Source organism: Molothrus ater, chromosome 11, assembly GCF_012460135.2.
Source record: "Molothrus ater isolate BHLD 08-10-18 breed brown headed cowbird chromosome 11, BPBGC_Mater_1.1, whole genome shotgun sequence".
NCBI lineage: Eukaryota > Metazoa > Chordata > Aves > Passeriformes > Icteridae > Molothrus > Molothrus ater.
In genome coordinates, this window is record NC_050488.2 from 16,480,523 (window position 1) to 16,502,740 (window position 22,218).

At 49.4% G+C, this 22,218-nt stretch overlaps 1 protein-coding gene across 2 annotated transcripts in view; it reads right to left on the reverse strand.

Annotated features, from left to right (window-relative positions):
* The window catches only part of FRMD4B (FERM domain containing 4B), a 125,052-nt gene that overhangs the window by 56,770 nt on the left and 46,064 nt on the right, over window positions 1–22,218 (reverse strand). The window contains exons 1-3 of one of the 2 annotated variants that reach the window (XM_036391285.2): window positions 21,240–21,776; window positions 1,749–1,814; window positions 975–1,069 (exon numbers count right to left, since the gene is read on the reverse strand). In XM_036391285.2, coding sequence (XP_036247178.1) covers window positions 975–1,069; window positions 1,749–1,814; window positions 21,240–21,401 — 323 coding nt within the window. In that variant the 5' untranslated portion in view covers window positions 21,402–21,776. Of the gene's footprint in view, window positions 1–974; window positions 1,070–1,748; window positions 1,815–21,239; window positions 21,777–22,218 lie in introns of those variants that run through there. The other variant, XM_054516092.1, reaches the window with a different exon arrangement.

Genomic DNA, 22,218 nt, shown 5'->3' on the forward strand with positions numbered 1-22,218 from the left:
CCCAAGATGTGAGAGGCTGGTAAAAATAACAGAGTGCTGGGGTCAGGGCCCCAGAGGGAGCAGCTCCATGAGCTCCAGGGTGTCCCCAGGGCCACTCCTGCTCCTGCAAGTGGGATGTGCCTCAGAGGGTGGCCCCAAACACGGCTCTGATGGGATCTGTAGGTGGAGGCTTCCATCCAGGGCTGCATAAAAAGTGGCAATGGAGAGCAGCAGGAAGCAATGTTATTCCCATTAGACAAGAGGTTTATTTAGGGGCTGTTTCAGTGCACAGCTCCACGTCCCCACTGCCCTGAGCACCTCTGCTCCAGCTTTTTGGGGGAGCTGAAGGTAACTCCTCTGGAGAGGCTGGCTCTGCAGGCAGCAGATGTGGGGAAGCATTTCAGTGCCCTGCTGAGAGATGAGCCTGAGCACCAGGTGAGACTGCAGCTCATGAACCCAGCTGACTCTGGGTTAATGCCATGGAACACATCTCCCACAGCACCACGGCCAGGCTCAGAGAGAGAAGAGTGGTTCCTGGGCAGGACTGACCTCACAGCTCACTCTGCTCGGGAAATTTGGGGTTAAAAGGCTCAATAATATATTTGAGATTCAGGTGCAAAGCAATTCATTTTGGAAATAAACGCAAAACCTTTTTGTTGTTACTAAAAGTGCAGAGGAGGAAAGCTGAGGGTGTTCACATGGGAAATTATCACTGAATCAGTTTGTTCACTGCGTGAGACAAATATGAAATGTGAAATCATCAGGAAAATATTTTACAAGGATTCTCTGGTTTGGGCCCAGAAGATATTTTCCAAATATTTTCTATTTTGTGCCTTCCTTTCTCCCCAGCCAAGCAGCACAAGCACAAGGTAGGAAATTCCTTCTTCTTTGAAAGAAAAAGCAATTTTTCCGTCATGCCAAGCTGCCACAGTATCAGAGGTAAGGTTTTACATAGCAATAATGACACAGCTGTTTAAATAAATAAACACACTCACGTGTCATCGATAAATGTTATCCCAAAATATTCCTTTTCTTTCAGGTTGAAGTGTGAGGCCACCAGATCCAGTAACTCCCGAGACAAAAGTTTGGGCTGTTGAAAGAAGAATAAAAATTATTTTATTCCTTTCAGTCCAGGCTTTTAATAAAAAATAAATTTTTTCCTGTACAAATACTGACATTTGAGTGGACATGGCCATGCTAAAACCCTGTTGTACAAGTGAATAGAGAAGTGATCTATCAGACTCAGGGTGTCTCAGTGGAGCTGTGTGGGATGTGTGGAGCATGGAGAGGCAATTCTGTGCTTAATCCATGACATTAAGCTGAAGGGCACAGACTGAGCGCTGCTTTCCTCTTTCTGGGGGAGAAGGCAGCATCCAGGCTTTCCTGCACTTATGGCAGGAAGGATTTTTCAATTAAGAAAACATCGTGTAGTGGAGGATCTCATGCTTTGAGTTCTGTTACGGGACAAAAAATGTCCTCAAACCCACAGAGTTTTCTTCCCATCTAAATGGCAAAAAGCACCACCACAAGGGGTGTGTTTAATATCCTGCATGGATTTTGGTGAAAGCAAAAAGTGAATGCAGAACTGATGGCGGGGAAATCCTTCAGCTAATCCAGGTGTCAGGAGAAGCACATTGCCTCAGCAAACCTATTCCACTCTCTGAGTTTTTCTAGTACAACCTGTCTTCAACCCTCAGTTCAGCCCCCAAAAGAAAACAAGCAGAGAAACCTGGCCCTGGCTGCCAGTGCCCAAAGAGCGAGGTCAGTACCTGAACCAGCAGCTCCAAGTTCCTGTCATCGAGGAGATGCACCTGGCAGTGCCGGCCCTCGGTCATCTGCAAAGACAGCAGCACAGCCCTGTCAGCAAGGGCAGCATTCCTGGCTTGCACCAGAGCATGTGAGGCTTGGGGACAAGGGCAGGGTGAAGCAAGTGTCTGATTTTGATGGATAAGGGAATTGACTCCATACCCAAGCTGAGAGTCCTTCTCCAAGGACTCCATCTGGGAGCTGCATCAGCACTCGCAGTTCCTGTCAACTTCATGCTGGAATTAAGGGTGCTTAGCAGCACTCAGGATCAGATTAAAAAACCCATAAATGCTGTGAGAATTAAATGTGAGGATGAACCAGCCTGGCCAGTGCCAGAGCCTTGGGCTTTTGCTCCGGTGAGGAAGAAATGACAGGGGCCCAGGAAACAGAGATCCATCCAACCCTCCCTGCAGATGGGTCAGCCCAGATCTGGTCCATTGACCTGTCTCTAGAACAGATGGAGTAACATTTTCACTTGAGCAGCTACTGAAAGTCATCACCTCCATGGGATTCTTACATAGGAGCTACATACATCAAGAAGGTGCCTGAACTGCATCACAAAGAATGGGACGAGCTTTGCAACCTCTGATGCTGTATCTGAGCCACCTCTTTCATGTCACATTCGTCTCCTGCAAACTAAGTCTCTTCCTCTCCTTAGCAGGCAAGCAATTCAGAAATAGCTGCCCATTATGCCCTTTTAGTATCTGCCCTTTGAAATCTAATACATTTCAATGAAAGCTTTTACATTATTTAATATCTGTTCTAATTCTGGGCCTTTCAGCACCTCCAGTGAGGACCAGCTTTGCAACACTCTCCTGGTGAGAGTTGGTGAAGGAAACCTGGCTTTCATATTTGTTCTCCCAGCCTCAAAGCAACTCCTTTTCCTGACAGCACAAGCTTCCAGCCGACTATAAATTGTGAGCTGTGAGCAGAGGCCGGGGGTGTTTGCTTAGACAGCGGCTCCCAGAGGGATTAAACAGCAACACACAATGGTTTCCCCTTTCACATCCCTCTGGCTCCACAGGGACAGGGACAAGGACAGGGCTGAGCTGTGGTGCCATCAGCCCCTCTCATCACCTCCTGCCCCTGTGCATGCTGCACACCCGAGCCTCGCAGAGACTTAAAAACAAACAATTTCTGGGTGATGACAGTGGAACCACAGAGAGCTCGCAGCTCTGCCCCCGTTTGCACAGCCGGGGCTGCCGAGACACAGCGGCCTCTGTCCCCAGGCAGCCCTGTGCCCCCAGCTCCCACACCAACACAGCTCCATTGTCCCACTCATGGAGCTCCTTTGGACCAGAAGCCGAGAGGGAGTGCCCTCCTGAGGAGCTCTGCAGGCAGGTCAGAGATGAGCATCTGCAGGCACAACTCCCTGAAGTGTCCTGGAAAACTGGGCTGCAGCGACTTTGGGCACTGCTGAGCATCACACTGCCCACCAAAACAGCAACACAGGTACAAGGACTGTCTAGAGGAACAGAAGGACAGAAATACCTTCCTTTGCCTGTCTTACTGCTATGAACATGAGTTTGTGCAGAAGTGCCAGATGAGCAGTGCCACACGGTGAGCAGCAGCTCAGAGCCCAAGGCTGCTCCACCCTGGAGCCAGCAGTGATCTCACAGCTGCATCCCCTGGTGCTGCTCCCTGCAGAGCATCATCCCCCAGGCCCTGCACTCCCAGCAAGGTACCACCTCCAGCAATTCATCCCTTGGGTCTGGAAGCAGAGCTGCACCACCCCAACTCCAGCTTGCAGCACGCTCCCTGAGATTTCCCTGCTGCCCAAACACAGCACCCAGAGCCCTTAAACCCATTATGATCCACTCCCAGCTCCATTTGTTCCCCAGAGCTGAAGGGCTGCCATGGCAGGCTCGTAACTAAGTTGCCCATTACCATCAATTAATCATTTCATCAGCACACCCTTCAAGGTGCAGCAGATTTCTGGCTCTGACACACTGTTACCAATCTGCCCCTGTTGGGAAGTGTCGGATCCAATACTGTTTTTAAATCATTCCCCATCTGTTGCTCTGAGATAGCACGAGGGTTGCCATCATTTAATTGTGAGCTGCTTCAGTTTTCACCCAGTGAAATCACATCAATCACTTCTAACTGTCTTAATTGCCTCAGTTATCTCTTGTTAAGTAAAAAACGTTTCTGTTGGAGCAAACACATCCACAAAGCCTCGTGCTGAGGAGAAAGAAAAGTATCTGGAAGGATTAAAATGTAAAATAAATACCAAGTATCATCTGTGCTTCAATTCAGCTATCCAAGGTAACTGCAAAGCACCTCAAAAGTAAATAAAACTCATAACAGCCCTGAAGATAGGCAAGATCCCTGATTTTATTGATGAGACAACAGAAGGAAACAGTTTAGAAGTCTCATTTACAAATATACACACAGAAGACATTTAAAACCTGAGGCACCAGGAATCTTTCCTCAGAAATCACACATCCACTTCCCAGAGTGCTGGAAAGCTCAGTCAAGAAGCTGCAGAGGATGCTGAAGTGCCCAGTGACAGAGCACTCACTGTGAAATGCCTTTGCTGTGACAAACCTGGCAGCCCCCACCTGCACCCCCAGAGCTCTGTGGCCACGGGCTCGTGTCACCCCAGGAACACTTGGGGACATAAGCACAGAGCCACAGGACAGTGATGTCCAGAGCCATGAGATGCCTGCGGTTGTAGCTCCAAGAAGAGCTGCTTGCACCCCTCTGCCCCCACCCCCCCAGCCCATTCCTGAACACCTGAGGGCCACATTCCTGCTAAGGAATCCTCCAGCCAGGATGAGACACAGGGATACTCACTGTGTGCCACCACGGCCTGCTCAGGGAACACAGATCTGCTGGTGTGACCATCAGCCCTGCATCTGCAGGCTCCAAGCCCTAAACAAAGCCTGGACTGAGCCCTTCTCCTCCTCCTGCACAGCCAAAGCCTCAGCCCCAGCACTCTGGTTCCTGCAGCTGTGCAGGAGCTCACTCCAAGCATCCCCACCCCATTCCTGATGGGGCAGAGAGCACATCACTTGGCTCACCCTGTCCTTGCAATCAGAAGAAAATCACTCCAAATGGCTACCACAGGGAAGCACAAGCCCATCCCACACCAGGAACGTCACCCACCAGAGAGGCCATCTCCAGGAGACAGCTCTCTCCTCGCATCCGGCTGCCTCCCTGTGCACACAGGGCTCTGAGCTACAGGGCAGCACTCACATTTCACAACCCTTTCTGTACAGGAGGCAGAACCAACAGCTTTGGAAGCTGTGGCAGCTGCAAGCTCACCTCACAGGCTCTGGAGTGTCAATCCCCAGGTGTGACATGATTGTGGCACAGCAATGCTCCAGCACAGTCACAGGTACCAATAACCTGGGCCCATCCTCTTGCCTCTTGAAGAAAAGCTAGAGAGCTTCATGAAGAGGCTTCCATCACTTTCATCATGGATTTTGGCCAGGAAAAGGCGCCTCCAGCTCAGCAGCTGGAGACTCTGAGCTCCTGGAGCCACAGGAGCAAAGGACTCCTGTTTAACTCCCCCAATGACACTGGTGTGACTTATTTGATTTATTCCCCACAGCACATCCACTTGCAGGTCTGTTTCCTCAGGCTGTGGGAAGGGACTTGTGCTGTGTCCCAACTCCCAGGGCACCAGAGTCCTCAAAAACCCAAAGCCCTGGAGCCCTCACTAATACATATTCTTTCATCTTTAATTCAGGACACCCTGCTAATCTGAACAATAGAATTGATTTTCTATGTGTTGGACCAATCCATCACGAGATGAGCACAGCTGTCTGCCTCAGTCAAGAGCTGCTGTGAACAGTCTTGAGATATTTATACACACACACATCTGTTTTCAGCTTATTCTCATTGATTTGGCACTGTCTGTACAAATGAACAATTTTTGCAACATGGCCCCAAATTGGTCATCTTAGCAGTTATTTTTAAAAGCCTGCTAATATTTGAGCTATTATCCAGTAAAAGAAGTAGCAACATAAAATTCATGAAGCATCTCTGTGTCTCATCTCATTCCCAACAGGAAATTAGGAGAGAGACATTACACAGCCCTATTTTTGGCAAAACCATACTGAGAGAGTGGGAAACAACAAAAATCCAGCCTTCCAAATTCACTGGAATTTTCTGTACACAAGTAAGCAGCAAAATCTCAAAAATTGAGATGACTGAAAGGAGACAAACACTTTCTACTGTAGAAATACATCAAAATACTGCAGCTCTCCTAATTTACAGGCTGTCAGCAAGAATCTGATTCACCCAAATCTTCAGTAAAAAAAAGGCAGATAATGAAGGGAAACAAACAATTCTCAGAATATTCATGTGTGGAAATTAAAGCATATGGTGAGATTGTAGCTCTACATAGAAAATTAGCATTATCATAAAGGTTTCATTAGCTGGGAGGAAACAACATGCTGTCCTCCCTTTTTGTCACCAAAAAATATGACAAATTCTCCACCTAAATTCATCAAAGCAGATTTTCTAAAACATCCATCCTTAAAAAGAAAATCAGCAGAGAAGGCAGAGAAAAAAAAAAAAAACCCTACTTCTTGGCTACTTAGACCAATTCCCTACAATATCCTAAGCCTGAATGTTTATTTGGGAAAAAAGCACATGCAGGATATTTATGCTATTTCTCTTGGACAGAAACATCCTCCTTATGCAAAGCTGGTTGTTACATGCAATATTTTTAGACATCCATGTGTGTCATCCCGTTAGGGAAAAAATAAGAAAAAAGAGTAATTAGACAGGGTGTAAACAGGAAATCTCAAAAAAAAAAACCCCAAAAACACCCTTAAGCCAAAAAAAAAAAAAAAAAAAGCTGTCAGAATAACACATCTCCTGAAGGGAAGCTCAGGAATAGAGAATTATGAAGGGTCTGGGTCAGGAGCAAACCCCAATGTGCTGTATTCCCTCCAGGACAGATTTCTCCCTGCCAGAACTGGGCAAGTTACAAAGAAGTCACTTGGCCAATCTGCCACTGACTTCTATTTTTAAGCCTTTTTTTTTTGTTTTAAGGTCTAGAGAAAGAAAATTAAGGAAAAAAAAAAAAAAAAAACAAAAAAAAAACCAAAAACAAAAAAAACTAAAGAAAAGGAGCCAACAAAACCCAAACCCTACAAACTCTCTGGCCAAAGAAGAGAGGATTACACGTAAGCTGCACATAATTAGGACAGAACTGGGAGCTGTGTCTGCCAGTGACAGGCTCAGAGCCCTGCCCTGCATCCCAGCTGCTCTCCCTGGGGATGGGCCTGGTTTGGGCTCAGCAGCCCAGGTGTGCACACACAGTGAGTGCAACCTGCCAGAGACAGCCACCTAAATACTCATCAGCAGAGCTTCAAAACCACCCACACCCAGCAAGGCTTCACATCTCTAATGCTCTGAATTCCATGAGAAGTCTTTTGGACTCTCCCCCCAGTTCTGCTCTTTCCTTCCTCCCCAGATAAACCCCTTTGTTCAGGCCTGGGTGCTCCTGGAAACATCCCAGGGTGACACCAGGAATTGGGTCCCAGGTGCACTGAACTGTGCATGTTATTTCCCTGAGCTCCTGGCAGGGTAGCTGTGTGAAATTAAACTTCACTGGCAGATGAATAGCTCCAAAAGATATTTAATAGGCAGGAAAAAAATCACCTGATGCATCCATTGATGAGAGAGAAAGGGGAACTATTTTCACTACATAAATGGTCAGCACACAGCCTTAAACCTGCAGATGGAAAAGGGAGAAATTGGACTATGGCACATCATTAGTACATAGATTATAAAAACTGGCTCATTTATTCCTGAAACAGGCACACCACAGTGGCTCAGGCAGTCAGAGCACCGAAGAAAATAATATAGATAACAAAAAGCAAAATTCCCTCTCCCAGAAGGCAGTGCTGTCCCTTTGCACAGTGACTTCACAAAGCCTGTGCCATGAGGGCATCCCAAAATGCTTCCATCCTGCTTTTGGCAGTGGCACAGAGGCAGCAGCTCTGCTTTCCAGGTGCACAAGCCTACACCTGGATCTTTAAAGCATTTCATGTCCAAATCCCTACCTGAGCTGCACTTCACCACCCATTAAAGCATCACCAGTAATTTCCTGTAAAGGTTCCGTTTTTTTAAACCCAAACTTCTCCTCTGTAACTCATAAACCTGTAAGAGATTTCAAAGCTTAGTACTGAAGCCCCCACACTTGAGGTTTTCATTGGCATTGAGGTGGGTTTTTTCCTTTGGTTCTGAAGACATTTAGGATCAGCTCCTCAGATCAGCACTGCTTCACTGACTTTGGTACAACCAGCCAGCTTATGTCTGGCCCTGAACGTGCACAGCCTGATCAAAATGTGAGATCACATGCAAGAATGTCTTGCCATAAGGAGCTGCCCCAGCCAGGCACATCTCAGGAAAATAAAAACCCTTTGCCTGTCCTTCTGGAAGGAAGGGGCCTGCATGCAGCTGGGGGGAAGAGGGAAAAAGTTATAATGGTTGGAATGACCTCAGAGTTTCCTGGTGTGTCTATTGGGAGAGCAAAGCTTCATCGTGTTCCAGCACTTGGAGCCACTCAGAGCTTGAAGGAATAAGCAGGAAAATAACAGACAGAAGTTGGGGGCTATAGCAGCATTGCCGTGGAAGCTTTTTAAGCAATCTGCACAGATCTCCCAAAACACCCTGATGCACATTCTGGGGAGCCTGTCTGCAGCCCGCAGGTCTGCCCTGGCCCAGTGTGGGTGCCACCACTCAGCGTCCCACGGTGGGAGGTGCTCAGGGTGAAACTGATGGATGAGGATTGGAAATGCTCCACTCTCCCACGAGTGAAGATCTGAGGAAGGGAAGCACTGCCCCAAGCCACTGGCACATCCCACCCCACTGAGTGCCCCTCCACCAGCCTCAGAGCAGTGCAGTGCCCCTCTGGACTCACTGATACCTCCTGCATGCCCAGTGGGTCAGCCCTGGCTCCAAAACCTCGAGTTTCCCCAGTCTCCGCTCCCACCAGCCAGTGGGTTCCTGCCACAGCACCACAGTCTGGCTCACACAGACACAATAAACCTGCAGTGATCCCTTCCAGGGCAGTGGCAGAGCTCCCACCAGCTTTATGGGGGCAGACTGTGTCTCCAGACATACTGCCTCTCCTTGCTAATCTTCAAGTCATAAAGAAGCCTTTGGCTGAAGTCCTGTCTCCAGTGTAGTCAATTAATTTTGCCATTAATTTTAGTAGGGTCAAGGTTTTGCCTTAAATCATTTGTTATCTCACCATTAACCTTTAACAGAAGCCAGTATCTGCTTAATGCTAAATAGCCAGTGATGCTCCACAGTGGCTGGCCACATCTTTCATGGTCTGTGCTCTGGCAAACCATCCTGTAGGATCAACCAGGTGACTCCAGGTGCCACCCCCATCCCTCCCAAGGGCCTCAGAGGCCACCTGGGCTCTGCACACTCATCAGGTGTTTACCCACAGCACTCAGGGACTGTCCAGAGCCATTCCCAGGCCTCAGGATATTCTCTTTCTCAGGCAGCAGGCAGGACAGACACTTTAAACCATAAGTGAATGACAGGCACAGGGATGTTTTAAGATGACAGGCCAGAGAACAGTGCAAGCTTTGCACTTTGAAGCCCCTTTGATGATGCTCTACATGGAAGTGTTGGCTCTGCTGAAGTTTGGCAAGGAGCTGGAGATAAAGCAGTGCCTGGAACAGGGGGCTCAGAGGCTGCCTGGGTTGCATGGCACCTTCCTAAAATAGCCATGAGAGCTGGAGATAGGATGAAAAAACTGGCTCCTGCAGAGCATCAACTGACTTGCATGTAAGCCCCACCAGCTGAGCCAGTGAAAAAGTCTGGCACAGGAACAGCCCAAGTGCTCTCCCTCACTGCAGGCACTGGGGCTTGGCAGGGCCACGTGCCAACAGACTTTCCAAGCAACCCTCCATTCCCCATTTATTCTATTATTCCTCATTGCAGGGGATGGCAGATCTAAGGGGCCCTTTGATTCACTCCATTGATGGCTTGCACAGGATGACAGGCACAGTCTCTTGGGGTTATTAGGAAGATCCCACTCACCAGAGCAGGTTGTGGGGCTCTAAATCTCATCCTCCTCTCCCAAAATCCTCAGAAATAATGATGAGCATGCTGTAATAAGACCTCCAAAAACTGAACAAAACCAAAGAACAGCGAATAAATTAAAATCCAGGAAACCAATTAATTAAATCTTCCTCAAAATGATAAATCCAGCAACCCAGCCAGGAGTTAAAGCCCGTTGCCAAGAGCAAAATATAAGCAGCAGAACTGCAGCTTCATGCTCCCAACCAGGAGCGTGCAGTGTAAAAAATTCACCCCTCTCCTCCCCATGAGGAAACCTTGCAGTGTGGCTGCCCTTCCTGATGGCTTTTTCCTGTTCTTGCCTTTGCTCCATCCCACGTGGGGGTGCAGGGGCTGCTCACTGTGCACCAGCACAGGATGAAAGCACTCGAGTGCAGGAGGCAGAGGGAAGAGCTGCTGCTAAACTCTGGCTCTGCAGACTCTCCAGCTGCCAAGCAGCACCCAGGCAGAATTTCACCTCTCCTGGCACTGCCCAAGGCCACAGGATCTCCCTGGCAGTGTTATCACAGATGCTGCTGAGGGGAGAGGTTGGCTGCTATCCTCTTGAAGGATCAGCACCTTTATGGCAGGAGAATTCTCTTTAAAGGTGCCTCAAGCTGAAAACTTGAACAGGTCATGTCATTCCCAGGGTGCTGACATTCCATTCCTGCCACTCTGCACTGTATTTAAAGCCACAGCGAGAAAAGAAGAGGCAGGCAACTCTGCACTAATGCTATTAAAAAACCTATCTGGAAAATTAATAGGAAACAATCAGTAGAAATCTGCCACAAATATCAAGTCAATGAAATCCAACATCTGCTTTCCTTGGCAGCACACAGCCTGTAAACTGGTGTCTGCTGGAGACACACTTATCACCAGCAGGGCTGAGGCACTGCAGGCAGGTCACTACTGCACACAGCACTCTGGGGTGGTTTGTTCCAGTGCAACCTCCTGGGAATTCAGGGGAAAAAAGTCTCCTGTGGGATCAGAGTGCTTTCCTGCTGCTACCTGACACAACAAAGCAGGGGCTGCCCATGAGGGAGCTCTGCTGGAGGCAGCAGCATCCCCTGTCCCTGAGTAAGCAGTGCCCAGGGAGGGGCAGGAGCAGCCACCTGCCCTCCTGTGGCCTGTCCTGACCTGTGCTCCTCAGCCACGAGGCAAAGCAGTTAAGCTCCAGCTTCTCTGCTTAAGTCTCCACAACAGGAATCTCAGAGTTTATTCTGTGCAGAGCTTCTGGTAACTCCTGAGTTTTACCTCACCCCAGAAGCCATCCCTGACCCACTCGAACAAACTCAGCTTTGCCTTTTACAGGAACAGTTACAGAAGATCAAAACATACCCTTAGAGAAGAGTAGTTTTACATCCCTGGAGACCCACACCCTGCCCTTGATGTCTTTTTGCCTCTCCCCAGCCCTGAAGCTCTCCCCCATTTCTGATGGCTTTTCACAGGATGCTCCTCTGTCCCCTCCAGCACCTCCCTGCTACCCCTGAGTTGGGTTTTTGAGGGAAGGCTCCCAAAGCAGGAGACACATGCAGAACAAGCCCTGACCAAATAACTACCATCCCCTCCAGGCACCATCTCATCCTCTAAAGTCATCTGGAATCTCTTCTTCTCCTGCCCCATCCAGGTCCCAGCACCCAGCATCCCCCTCTTGGACTTTTCCAGCCACACATGCTTGGCAACATCCCTCAGGAAACCCAGATGCCAGCCTTGGACTGACATCAGATAAGGAGGAGACGAAAAATAATTTAAAAAGAAGGCTAAAGCACAAGTCCTTGAAATCTGCAACTCTTTAAAAAAAAGTTGCAGAGAGCAAATAAATAAAGCAAGAGAAGTCACAATAGTGGGTATGGGCTGGAGCAGGCAGCAAAGCAGTGTTTCTGTGGAGGCAAGGAGCCAACATTGCCAGTGCCAGCAGCTTGCCAGGCACATAGGGGGCTGATCCAGATGGTTCCACATTTCACTTTTAAAGCAAAACAAGTGCCTTGGATCAAAGGCTCTTTCTCAGCAGCCGTTACCCCCAGCTCTGTGTGCACTGCTGCATCTCCAGGCCACCTCTTCCCAAGGGTTTTTTTAGGGGCTGAGAGAGGAGGGGACCTTATGAGGAGATATTTAACAGTTGCATGCTGAAAGGAGTTACTGTACCAGGCACCGACCGCCTTTTCTCGGGACTCATGAATCTGTGCTTTGTTCAGGTTAAATCATATCTCAGGGCAGCCCAGAAGGGTAATCTCTGAAAAGAGATTTCTCTCCAACCAAAAGTTAGAGATCTTTGCTCCAGCTGCAGCAAAGTTATCAGAATCCAGCTTGGATTTAGCCCTTTGCTGAAGTAGCCAAGGCAGCATTTACAACAAAGACAGGAAAAAGCAGCTGTAAGTGCTGGGATAAACAAGCAGCCCCTTATCTCCTCAATGGAGTGCAAAAGACGCAAAGAAATTTTTATGGACTGATCCTCCAGGGCAAAGAGAAGAGCAAGCAGAAAGGTTTCAACCTACCCCACCCCAAACTTTCTCTGCTCTGTGCTGTTTCCTGGCTCTCCAGGGCTCCCAGCTCCAAGCACGATGTTTAACTCAGGACACACTGCAGGAGCACTAAATAACGTTATCTGTCACTGCTAAGCATCAGAAATTAAAACACAGCCTCTTACCTCCACATTGCACAGCCTGCTGGTTTAAACGGACCTGAGAAACCCAAGGAGTGCTCCCAGTGTGCATGCACTAAGCCTTCATGCTTTCTGCACATCTGAGCTGGGGGGAGAAGGGAGACACGATCCCGGACTCCTTCCGTTGCCATACAGTCTGAAGGAAGTGACCTTACTGTTTGTTGCTTTGATTACAGATTCAGAAACAAAAGCCCTTCCAGAGTGAGTCAGGGGACACAAGGGGTTGAAATGGGATTGTTAAAAATGGGAAAGCACTACAATTGTGGGCTGGTTGTTGGGTTTTTTTTCCTGTCTGTGATATTAACCCCTTTATTATAAAACAAAACTGAATGAACAAGCAGGAGTCACTGACCAAAGGCACAGCACAGGTGCCAGTCCTGGGGCAGGGAGACACCCTGGTGTGGGATCATGGTTCCTGTGTCACAGAGTGTCCCATGCTGGCAGCTCTGTGCTTATTGGGAATTGCCATCACCCCTCCCAGCTCCTCCACCCCACACACTCCTCCTATCCGGGGACAGGAGGGGCCTTTGTGCAAAAACTTGGCACTAAAACTTCAAGCCACCCCCAGCCTGAACCCCTTGGAGCAAGGCTGAGCCCTGTGGCAGCAGGGAGCAACCCATCTGAAGGGATACAGGGACAGAGATAACCAGAGCTTTCTCCTCAGCACAGCCACCCTCACCCCATACATCAACTGATACCTGCACTGTCCCCGCCTGCAAGACACCCCCGGGTACAGCACTGCACTGGACTGCCCAAACTGCTCCCCAAAGCACGGGTCTGCTGCTCTGACCTGGCTGCTGCACTCTGGGGAGGGCACTGAGAGCATGGACATCATGGCTGTGATGGCCATCTCACAGCCTTGGCCATCAATGTGAACTTGCTCCTGCTCCCCAGGAGTGCACCTTGCTGCTGGCAGAGGAGTAAATCAGCTACCTGCTGTTCTGCTGCTCCTCTGCAGGCTGTTCTGTGTGCCAAACCCTGAGCTCTGCTTTGACTCCCTGATTCCCTCCCCACTGGCACATCAACCCACCAGGCTGCACAAACTGTGGAACTGTGTCAGGCAGAGCACAGGTGTCACACAGGCACTGATACAGCTCTCCTCAAAGAAAACTCAAACAACTGACTCTGCTTTCACTGAAAATGGAAAAATCAGAACAACAAAGAGCTGTGCGCCCAAATCCAGGAAGCCGCAGCTTCCAGAGTTCCAAGCTGACCTCAGGCAGGTACACAAGAGGCAGAAAATCTCAAATTTACACATGCAGTTACTTCAAAAATCTGAATGCTCTTACTCAGTTATGTATGCTCTTAACTGAGCAGTCAGAGGACAAACTATGAAGACTCTCCCAATCCAATTTTAAAAATCCCGAGATCTATTTAATTTTTTTTCTACTGAAGTTCGACACCTGGAACAAACTACCTTGCTTTTCCCAGAATGAAAGTGGGTCAAACTTGGGACAGCAACACCTCAGAGATGTGGCTCCCTCTTCTCAGAGGTCCTGAGGCCCCTTGGCCCTGCTGCAGTCCCCCAGACAGGAGGCTCTGTGCCCAGTGTTTGAGGCCAAGAACAGGCTCCACGAAGCTGCAGAGCGCTGGGTAAGGACAGAGCCTTCCCAACAATGCTGGGAGAGCATTCTCTCACATTCTCCCTAAGTAACATCAATCCAGACACCTCCAGGGGGCAGCTACCCCAGACACCAGCATGCAGTGAGGTGCCAGAGGTGTCTCACCCTCCTTGTTTAATTCAGAAGAACCAGCTTTGATCAAATAACCACCCCTTCAATAGCTGCAGACAAAAGAGTTGTCTTTTTTCCCAAAGCTACTTTGTAAAAGCCAACATTCTCATAGTCATGAGACTACAAAAGCTTTCCACTCTATGCCCAATATCACAGGTTTCATGAAAAAACCATAAGCTGGCCCCACATCAGGCAGGAGGGTGCCAGGTCAGGTCCAGCCAGCTGGTCCAGACTGCACCAGCAACCTAAGACAGTTTTGGGAGGGGATTTCAGAGCAACCAACTTGCATTTGTCTCCAAAACAGACTCCAAAGCCCCAAAAATAAGATGGAAAATAGACAGTGAGTCATGTTTCCTTAGAGACATGATGTGAAGGTTACCTGGGTGGTGCCAGCTTCTGCACTGCTGGGACAACCACAATGACAGGAATAGCTGGAGGAGGGAGAGCACAGCTCCTGGGAGCATCTGTGGCCTCCAAACAAACACAGAGCAGGGCTGCATAATTCAGCTGTACAGAGAACTTACTTTAACTGAGAAAAAATAAAGTTTAAAAGAAATACAGCACACCTGTAAGAGGCAGGAAGCTGCTGGAGTTGAGCAAGGGAAGTTCTGCAATTCTGAGGGACAAAATGAGCTGGGTTTGGGGACAGCAGTGCCACAGCCCTTCAGTGAAGGGTGACCCTACAGGGAATGCAGCACACCCCAGCCCCCCCAGCAAGGTGAACAGATGCACTGAGCTTGAGATGAGAGAGGAATTACTGCCACTTTCACTATGGCTTAGCAAATACCACCCTGCTCCAAAGCTCACACCCTCTGCCCAGCCCACATCTCCCTGCCCAGAAACCACTGGCCCAAGCAAAAGTGGAGCCAGGATGCTCAGGAAGCAGCACAGTACCAGCAGTACCATGGGTGGAGGTGCAGTGACTTCTCCAGCCCCATCCCCAGCTCTGCTGGCACCACAGCCCTGTGGCCAGCAGGGAGATGCACACTGGGGCACCCAGCCCCAGGGCAGCACCCACCCCACATCAGCTGGAAAAGCAAGAGAAACATCACAGCCTTAATCCTAGCATTGCCTGGACTGTCAAAGATGACTTTTAATGGCTAAATCCAGCACATTCAAACTTTTCTCAGCTTCTTGATGACACTTGTTCTCCCCATCTCCTTCCCCAACACACCACTGCTGCATGTTTAAATGAATGACAGATCAATTAGTGGGGAAAAGTGTACATGTGTATTTGTGTGTGGGAGGGTATTTAAGCTAATATATTCCAGCACTGATAGCTTTATCCTCTTTGCAGTCTCTGAGAATGAACTGGCCTCCATCTGTACAGAAGATTAGTAGAATTACTAATCACTAATTATGACTCAGAGGTTTTAAGAGCAATGCAGACTGTACAAGGGGTGGCCTGATTTTCAGAAAATGAGGGGACAAAGATAGCACAGGGTTATTTTAAGCACATGGACAGTCCATGCAAGATCACAAAGTGCTGCCAGCTAAAGGGGTGACAGAGAGAAAACCACTCAGGAGGATGAAAATGAAGCTTGTGCCTGCACGTGCCTGAAACACCACTTCTAATTTACCTTTCCATACAGTTTGTGTCCAGTCAGAGCAAGCTGGCCAGCCTCTCTGCAAGGGCCAGAATGGAGATTTATCCAAGCAAGCTCATACAGTGACACCTTTGTGCAGGAGTTGCTGCCTCTGAGAAGCAGCGCCAGCGACATTCGAAATCCAACGTTCTCTGTGAGCTGCGTCACATCCAGGGGGAAAATATTTATACAGACCCAAGTGCTTTGTGAATAGAAGGCACTGTTTGAAACTGGCACCATCACACCCCAAAGGAAATGAGATGAAGTTCACAGTCTGGTTGTGAAGTTTGTCAGCGAGGGAAGAGGGAGAAGCCATAAAAAAGAAATGATATTTTTGTTCGAATCAGCTCTCCCGAACAGAAAACGCTGTATCATGAGCTCAGATGGAAATGGATCTGGCAGAGAGCTCTGGAAAGCTGCTGTTGGGAGTGTGCAGAGCCAAGTTTAACTCTAAGCTGTCAGGAGGCAGCGCCCCAAAGTCCCAGCCATGGGGACACCTCCCTGTGCCAGCTTTGGACACGATGGGAGCTCTGCAGGTGGCACAGGAGCAGCATCACTGCATTAGATCAGATCCCTTCAAAAAGAAAAACAGCTGGATGGATGAAAGCAGCCAGAGCAAAGCTTTTCCAGGGTAACCAGTAATCCCCAGTGCACTAGTTGAAATCTTTGAAGGAACACAGACATATATTCAGTGTCCTCTAAAAAGGTTTTCAAGCTCCCTTTGAAAAGCCCTGACCTGTAAGAACACCTTGAGATGCCTCTGCTGAGCATCACTCCTGGGGTCTGTCTGGTGTGGAACAAAGTCCTGCCCTGACAACACAGCCCCAGCTTTGTGCTCTCCCTCACCACACTCCAGCACTGCTTTTCATCATGGTGAAAAGAGAAGGGAAAAAAAGGCATCTCAATTTGTTGTCAGCACTTTTCATAATGGAAAGTTAAGGTGTGGCAGCAGAGGAAGCATGGTGCTCACTATCCAAACCAACTACGTTAGCACTGGAGGAAACACAAGGCAGCCACTTCCTCTCCCACCCCAGGTACCATGGGCCAGACACACGGACAAAGCTGATTTCTTGTGCTTCATCAGCAACATTTCTCACTTCGTGCAGAGGAAATGACCTTTCAGAGGTTAAAAAGCACTTTGTCCAAAAGACCCATATGAAAAGTTCACACTGTTATGCTGTAATTTATCAGCTAATTACCAGTGCAATTGGTAATTTCAGTTACTCCTAAACTGCTTAATCACAGAGATGCTCCCATATCTGGCTGTATGTCCAGCAGATCAATCTCAATGTGCCATTGTATTCTGCAGGGAGTTTGGGAACAGTTTTCCCATTTTTTTTTACCACTTTGTGTGGAGCAGACTGACTGACACACATTCAACCCTGACCCTAAACCTTTCACTTGACCAGTTTTTAATTTATAAGAGTTAGCTGCATCATTAAATAGACTTTGATGCCATGTCCCATTCCTGCTTAACCACACTGAGGAATCACTGTGTTGTGGGATGTACTGGTGGCAAGTGGCATTGATATCTCAGAGGAAAACTTTGTGTCAGTACCCCAATAAATACCAGGCCAGTGGTAATGTAGGTAACTAAATGCAGGATAAATGTTGATTCTAGAAGTCTTTGGCCTTGCAGCTGCTCATTAACCTCATTTATATAAAAACTTCACTTTGTTTTACTGCCCTATAATTAAATCTAAGACAAGTGGCCTATAAACCCAGCATGTGGAGGGTCCTGCAGAAAGCTTTCTTTGGGAATAGCATCAGGACACCTAGAAATGCCATGTTGTCCCATCTCAGGCATCAGGAGGGGCTCTGGGAAGACCCCCTAAAGCCACAGCACTATGTGCCAGAGCTCCACAACCAAATACAGCCCTCAGTCCTTTCTCTGGTAGGAAAAGGGAACCCTTGAGTAAAGGTTTCTATGCCAAATTCTCATCCAGGAATTTTCCCTAACAGCCCCAATAATTCATACTGACTTGCTGCTGTTAGAAAAACAACCCGTGCCAGCTTTTCCATCAGCTGTCTCTGGAAATCTGTTATTTCCAGGACAGGCTTGAAATGCTCCCTGCCATGGACAAGAGAATGTTCCCTGGCACAGAAGCCAAGGGCTCAGAGAATCAACTCTCACACTGGGCAGCCTCTCCCCCCCTGAGGGTTTGGGGTCATTTCAGAGTGAAACGGGAAACCCCAGCAGTGCTTTGGCTCACAACCTCCTCCAGATGAATGGGCTCTGGGCAAGCAGGACATCTCATCTCTTCTGACAGATGATGGGAAGCATCCTGGAGCAAGGATCAGCTTGGGGAAGTGCCTGGGCTGGGGCTGAAGTCCCTGTGCCCAGGTGAAACCCTGGAAAAGGTTTCCCACATACACATGCCAGAAACACAAAGGCTAAGGAGAAGGTGACTGACAAAGGCTGGTTTGTGCTTGTTGGGGTGGGTTTTAGTTGTGCTTAAAGCTGCTAAGGCAGGTAAGGGCTTTATGCTGGCAGAGAGGATTTGAGCCTGCCCCGTGACCACCTCTGCACCTGCCAGCTCCCAAACACAGCTGGGACCCTGCTCAGACACACAGAGGTGTTTGTGGCTTCTCTGTGCTGCAGCTCGGGCTCAGCTCTCCCACCAGGCTACCAAGCAGTTTGTATTTTAAAAAGACTAAAAATCCCCCTCACCACAATAACACATGTGCCACCCCAAGGAGAAGGAATCCTACTTGCTTTCCTTTCTCCACAAAAATGTACTGGTGATTAAATAGAGACTTGCTGGCAGCATCCAACTCACACAAAAATAGCCACTGGCCCACAAAATGTGACTCCCAAATACTGCTCAAAGCAAACTGAGGCTTCCAGGGCTGATCAGCAGCACAAGTGCCTGTCACCTCACCCTGCCCTGCTCATCCCTTGCATGCAGCTCAGTGCACTGAGTTCTGCCTGGTGTCCTGGTCTGTCACATCATGCACAGTCCAGGGAACCCTCAGAGAGGGGAAAAGCCCATGTTTAGCCACAAAAACCTCTGTATGAAACTCGTGGTATTTTTCACATCTGGAATATGAATGCAAAAGAGCCACAGAAATGTGAGTGTAGTCCATGAAGCCAAGGTGGGAAATGTTTAAGCACCTGTCCAGGAGTTAATTTCAACAGGAACACAGGGCTAAAAGGGCTTTCATCTGGCTGCAATAACTACAGGACTTCTGGGGAAAAAATCTGAGAGGACAAACAGCATCCCTGGCAGGTAGGAGTGCTGCTATACCCCTTCCACAAAGAACAGGGGAACACAGGAGAACAATTTGCTCAAGACAATGCAGGATCTGTGATAATGATGAGACACAAAACCACACACCCAAGATTAGAGCCCTGTCCCACAGACACTGCAACATCCAGTTCCTCAGAGAAACAACCCCATGGAGTGCTCTGCACTGCCCAGAGAGGCTCAGAGTTCCTCCCTGTAAGCAGGGGTCACCCAGCCACTGCCTCTAGCTTTTTCCATAGCCTGAAGTGCTCAAAAAATTAAGAAAACCAATTTGATTCCTGCAAGGCTCTGCTATCTGAGCAGTTGGGTGACCTTTAACGCTGTGTGCTCAGTCCTGCACTCACTGGACTCAGCCAGAGGCTTGAGCAGCTGAGAGCCAAGACTTCAGCACAAAAAGCAAAGTGTTACACAACCCAAAAAGGAAGGGCTGCAGGGAATTCCTTCAGCCATCTCACTTTAATACACCCCAAATTACCACTGGCAAATTCCTGATGTTAAAATGTGAGAGTTGCTTTGCTGCTGCCAGGTTTCACCTCTCAGGGAAGACTCCCAGAGCAGCAGGTGAGGAGCAACAGGTCCCTGCATGTCCCCAGCAGGACAAGTTGTGGGCAGAGGGGAAGGGGCACTCCCTGTCCACTTCCCTGGCTCAAGGTCTGCCTGGTAGGATGAGAGAAGAACCAATCTCCTCTTTTCACCCATTTTCACATCCCCACTTTCAGACACTGGCACAGGTCAGTGATGCTTTTCATAAAAAAAGGACAAGACAAAGCAGCCACTAGGACACAGTAAGTTTGGGCAGAGATACAGCTACACTTTGTATGGAAAAAATCTCTTTTCATCTCAAGCCAGCCATCAGAGTATGATGAACAGGCTGAATACAGCTGTTGTCTGAGCTGGTCCTCACTGAGTCTTTATTCCAGCCCTGGAGGGATGGGATTTTACCTCCATGGGGATGCAGTGGGGAGGGAAGGCAGTCTAGGCTGCATGCTCTGTATGTGAATGGACCTGAAAATAACACCCACACAGCACAGGTGTAGCTAGAGAGGAAGAAGAGAGTCAGGGCTGCCTCCCACAACATCCCCACAGGTCAGTAAAGGTGGGCAAAGGAAGAGCAATGACACCTTTACTCCTGCATTCCCTAACTAGCCAGGATCCCTGTATGGATCCCTATCCACAGTGACACCTGTGTCAGACACACCCCACAGTGCTTCCATACATCATCTGCCCAAGGTACATTCGAGCACTGGTACATTTAGCACTGCAAAGCTGCTCTCCCACTCCTGAGCCCTCCCTAAAGCTAAATACCAGCAGATCACCTTAGGATTAAACAGGCACAGATGTCCTCTTAGCATGAGGACTTTCCCAGGGAAGTTGCATCCTCGTGGCTCTGGAGAGCTGTTTGCTATGAGCTGTGTCACTCTCTGTATTGCAACACACCAGGGAGAGGGGAGAAGCTGCTTTGAAACATTCACCCTGGTGCAGCAAACACACACAGGGAGGCTGAGAGCAGGCACGCAGCACAAGTTCACATGCGAGACAGAAGCACGGACACACAGAAATAAACACCTGCCAGCAAAAACAGACTCGAGAAGGAGTGACACCACCCTCACTGCAACTGGACACCACAATGACTGCAAGTACGGGGCTCTGCTCAAGGGGAGCCCCCCAGTTGCAATGCCAGGACCCACTGCAGCAATCCCTCTGCCACGCACAGGACTATCACGTTACAAGCTGCCGCTATTCAGTGACACAAACGCGGCAGAAAAAGCCACAGCCAGTGTCTCCCATGGGAGAGGGCACAGGCAGAGAGGAGCTCCCGGAGCTCTGCCCCAAAATCCCGAGGGCAACGATGGTGACAGCAGCAAGAGGGGCTCCCAGGGGGTGTTATATGGGGGGCACCTGGCCAAAACACTTGTGGATTGACTGACAAAACACACTTGCCACAGAAAGCATCCCCCCCAACCCCTGAATGCAGGCAGAGAGCCAGCACTTAGAAAGCAACACCGGGACCAGCTCCGAGCCAGTTGGAGACCCTTCGGTGCTGCCTCGATGCTCCTCACCCCATCGCAGCCACTTCGCAGAGAGAACAAACACGCAGCGGGGCAGGTGCGGGGACGCCGCTGCGAGGAAAAGCCGGGACGCCGCTGCAAGGAAAAGCCGGGACGCTGAGCTGGGGTGTGTTTTTTACCTGGTAGACATCGCGGAGGCCACACCAGGCTCGCAGCGCCTGGCGGCACGCCCGCAGCCGGGCCGAGTAGCAGCGGCGCAGCGCGGCCACGGTCACGGTCCAGAGCAGGCGGCTGCCGCCGAACAGCACATCCTCCACGCCGCACATCAGCACCGGAGCCATCGGCCGCTCCCTCCGCTGGATGCTGCGCCCGCCTCGCTGCTCAGACGCCTGGCATGAGGCTGCTGCCCGGCTTTATTCTGCCGCGCAGAGCCAGGGTCAAGCCTTCAAACAAACTCCTCTTTCACGGCGCTTCCTGGGCAGATTCCCAGGCATGCCCCGGCTCCTGACGCCCAGCCAGCGGCTGCAGTAGCTCAGCCCGACCAGCAGCTCACACAGCAGCCTTGTCCTTAGCAGCTTATATAAAGCTCTGTTAAGCCCCGCTAGCTAGCACTGTGTTTTCCAATTAAATGTTAACCCTTTTGCCATATGCCCCGACAAGAAGCCCATTTAGATGCTGCGGGAGGAGAGGAAGGCGCTGAGCGCTGCCGCCCTTCAATGAGCTGGGCAGGCGCTGCACACACGAATCCCGAGCTATCTGCCTCCAACACCTCATTATCCGCTATACGGGGAACAAAGCTGTCATCGTTTTCTCGCGGCTGAGCCCTTGCTCAAATTATACAGCAGAAATCCTACTTGAAAAAGGCACTTCTGGGAAGCAGGGGGGGTAGGAGGGGAGGGTGGCGAATCAGTCCTGCAGAAATAGAATAGCTTGGAAGAGACCTTAAAGTTCATATTGTCCCAAACCCTGCTATGGGCAGGGACACATTCCACTAGATCAGGTTACTCAGAGCCCTATCCAAGCTGGCTTTGAACACAAGTTGTGCCAGTGCCTCACAGTAAAACAGATGCACTAACTTCTCTTCCAGCTCTAACCCACAGCACAGAGCCATCCCTCTGTTCGACACCTTCCCCTCGGCTGTTGCACCACATGGGTAAA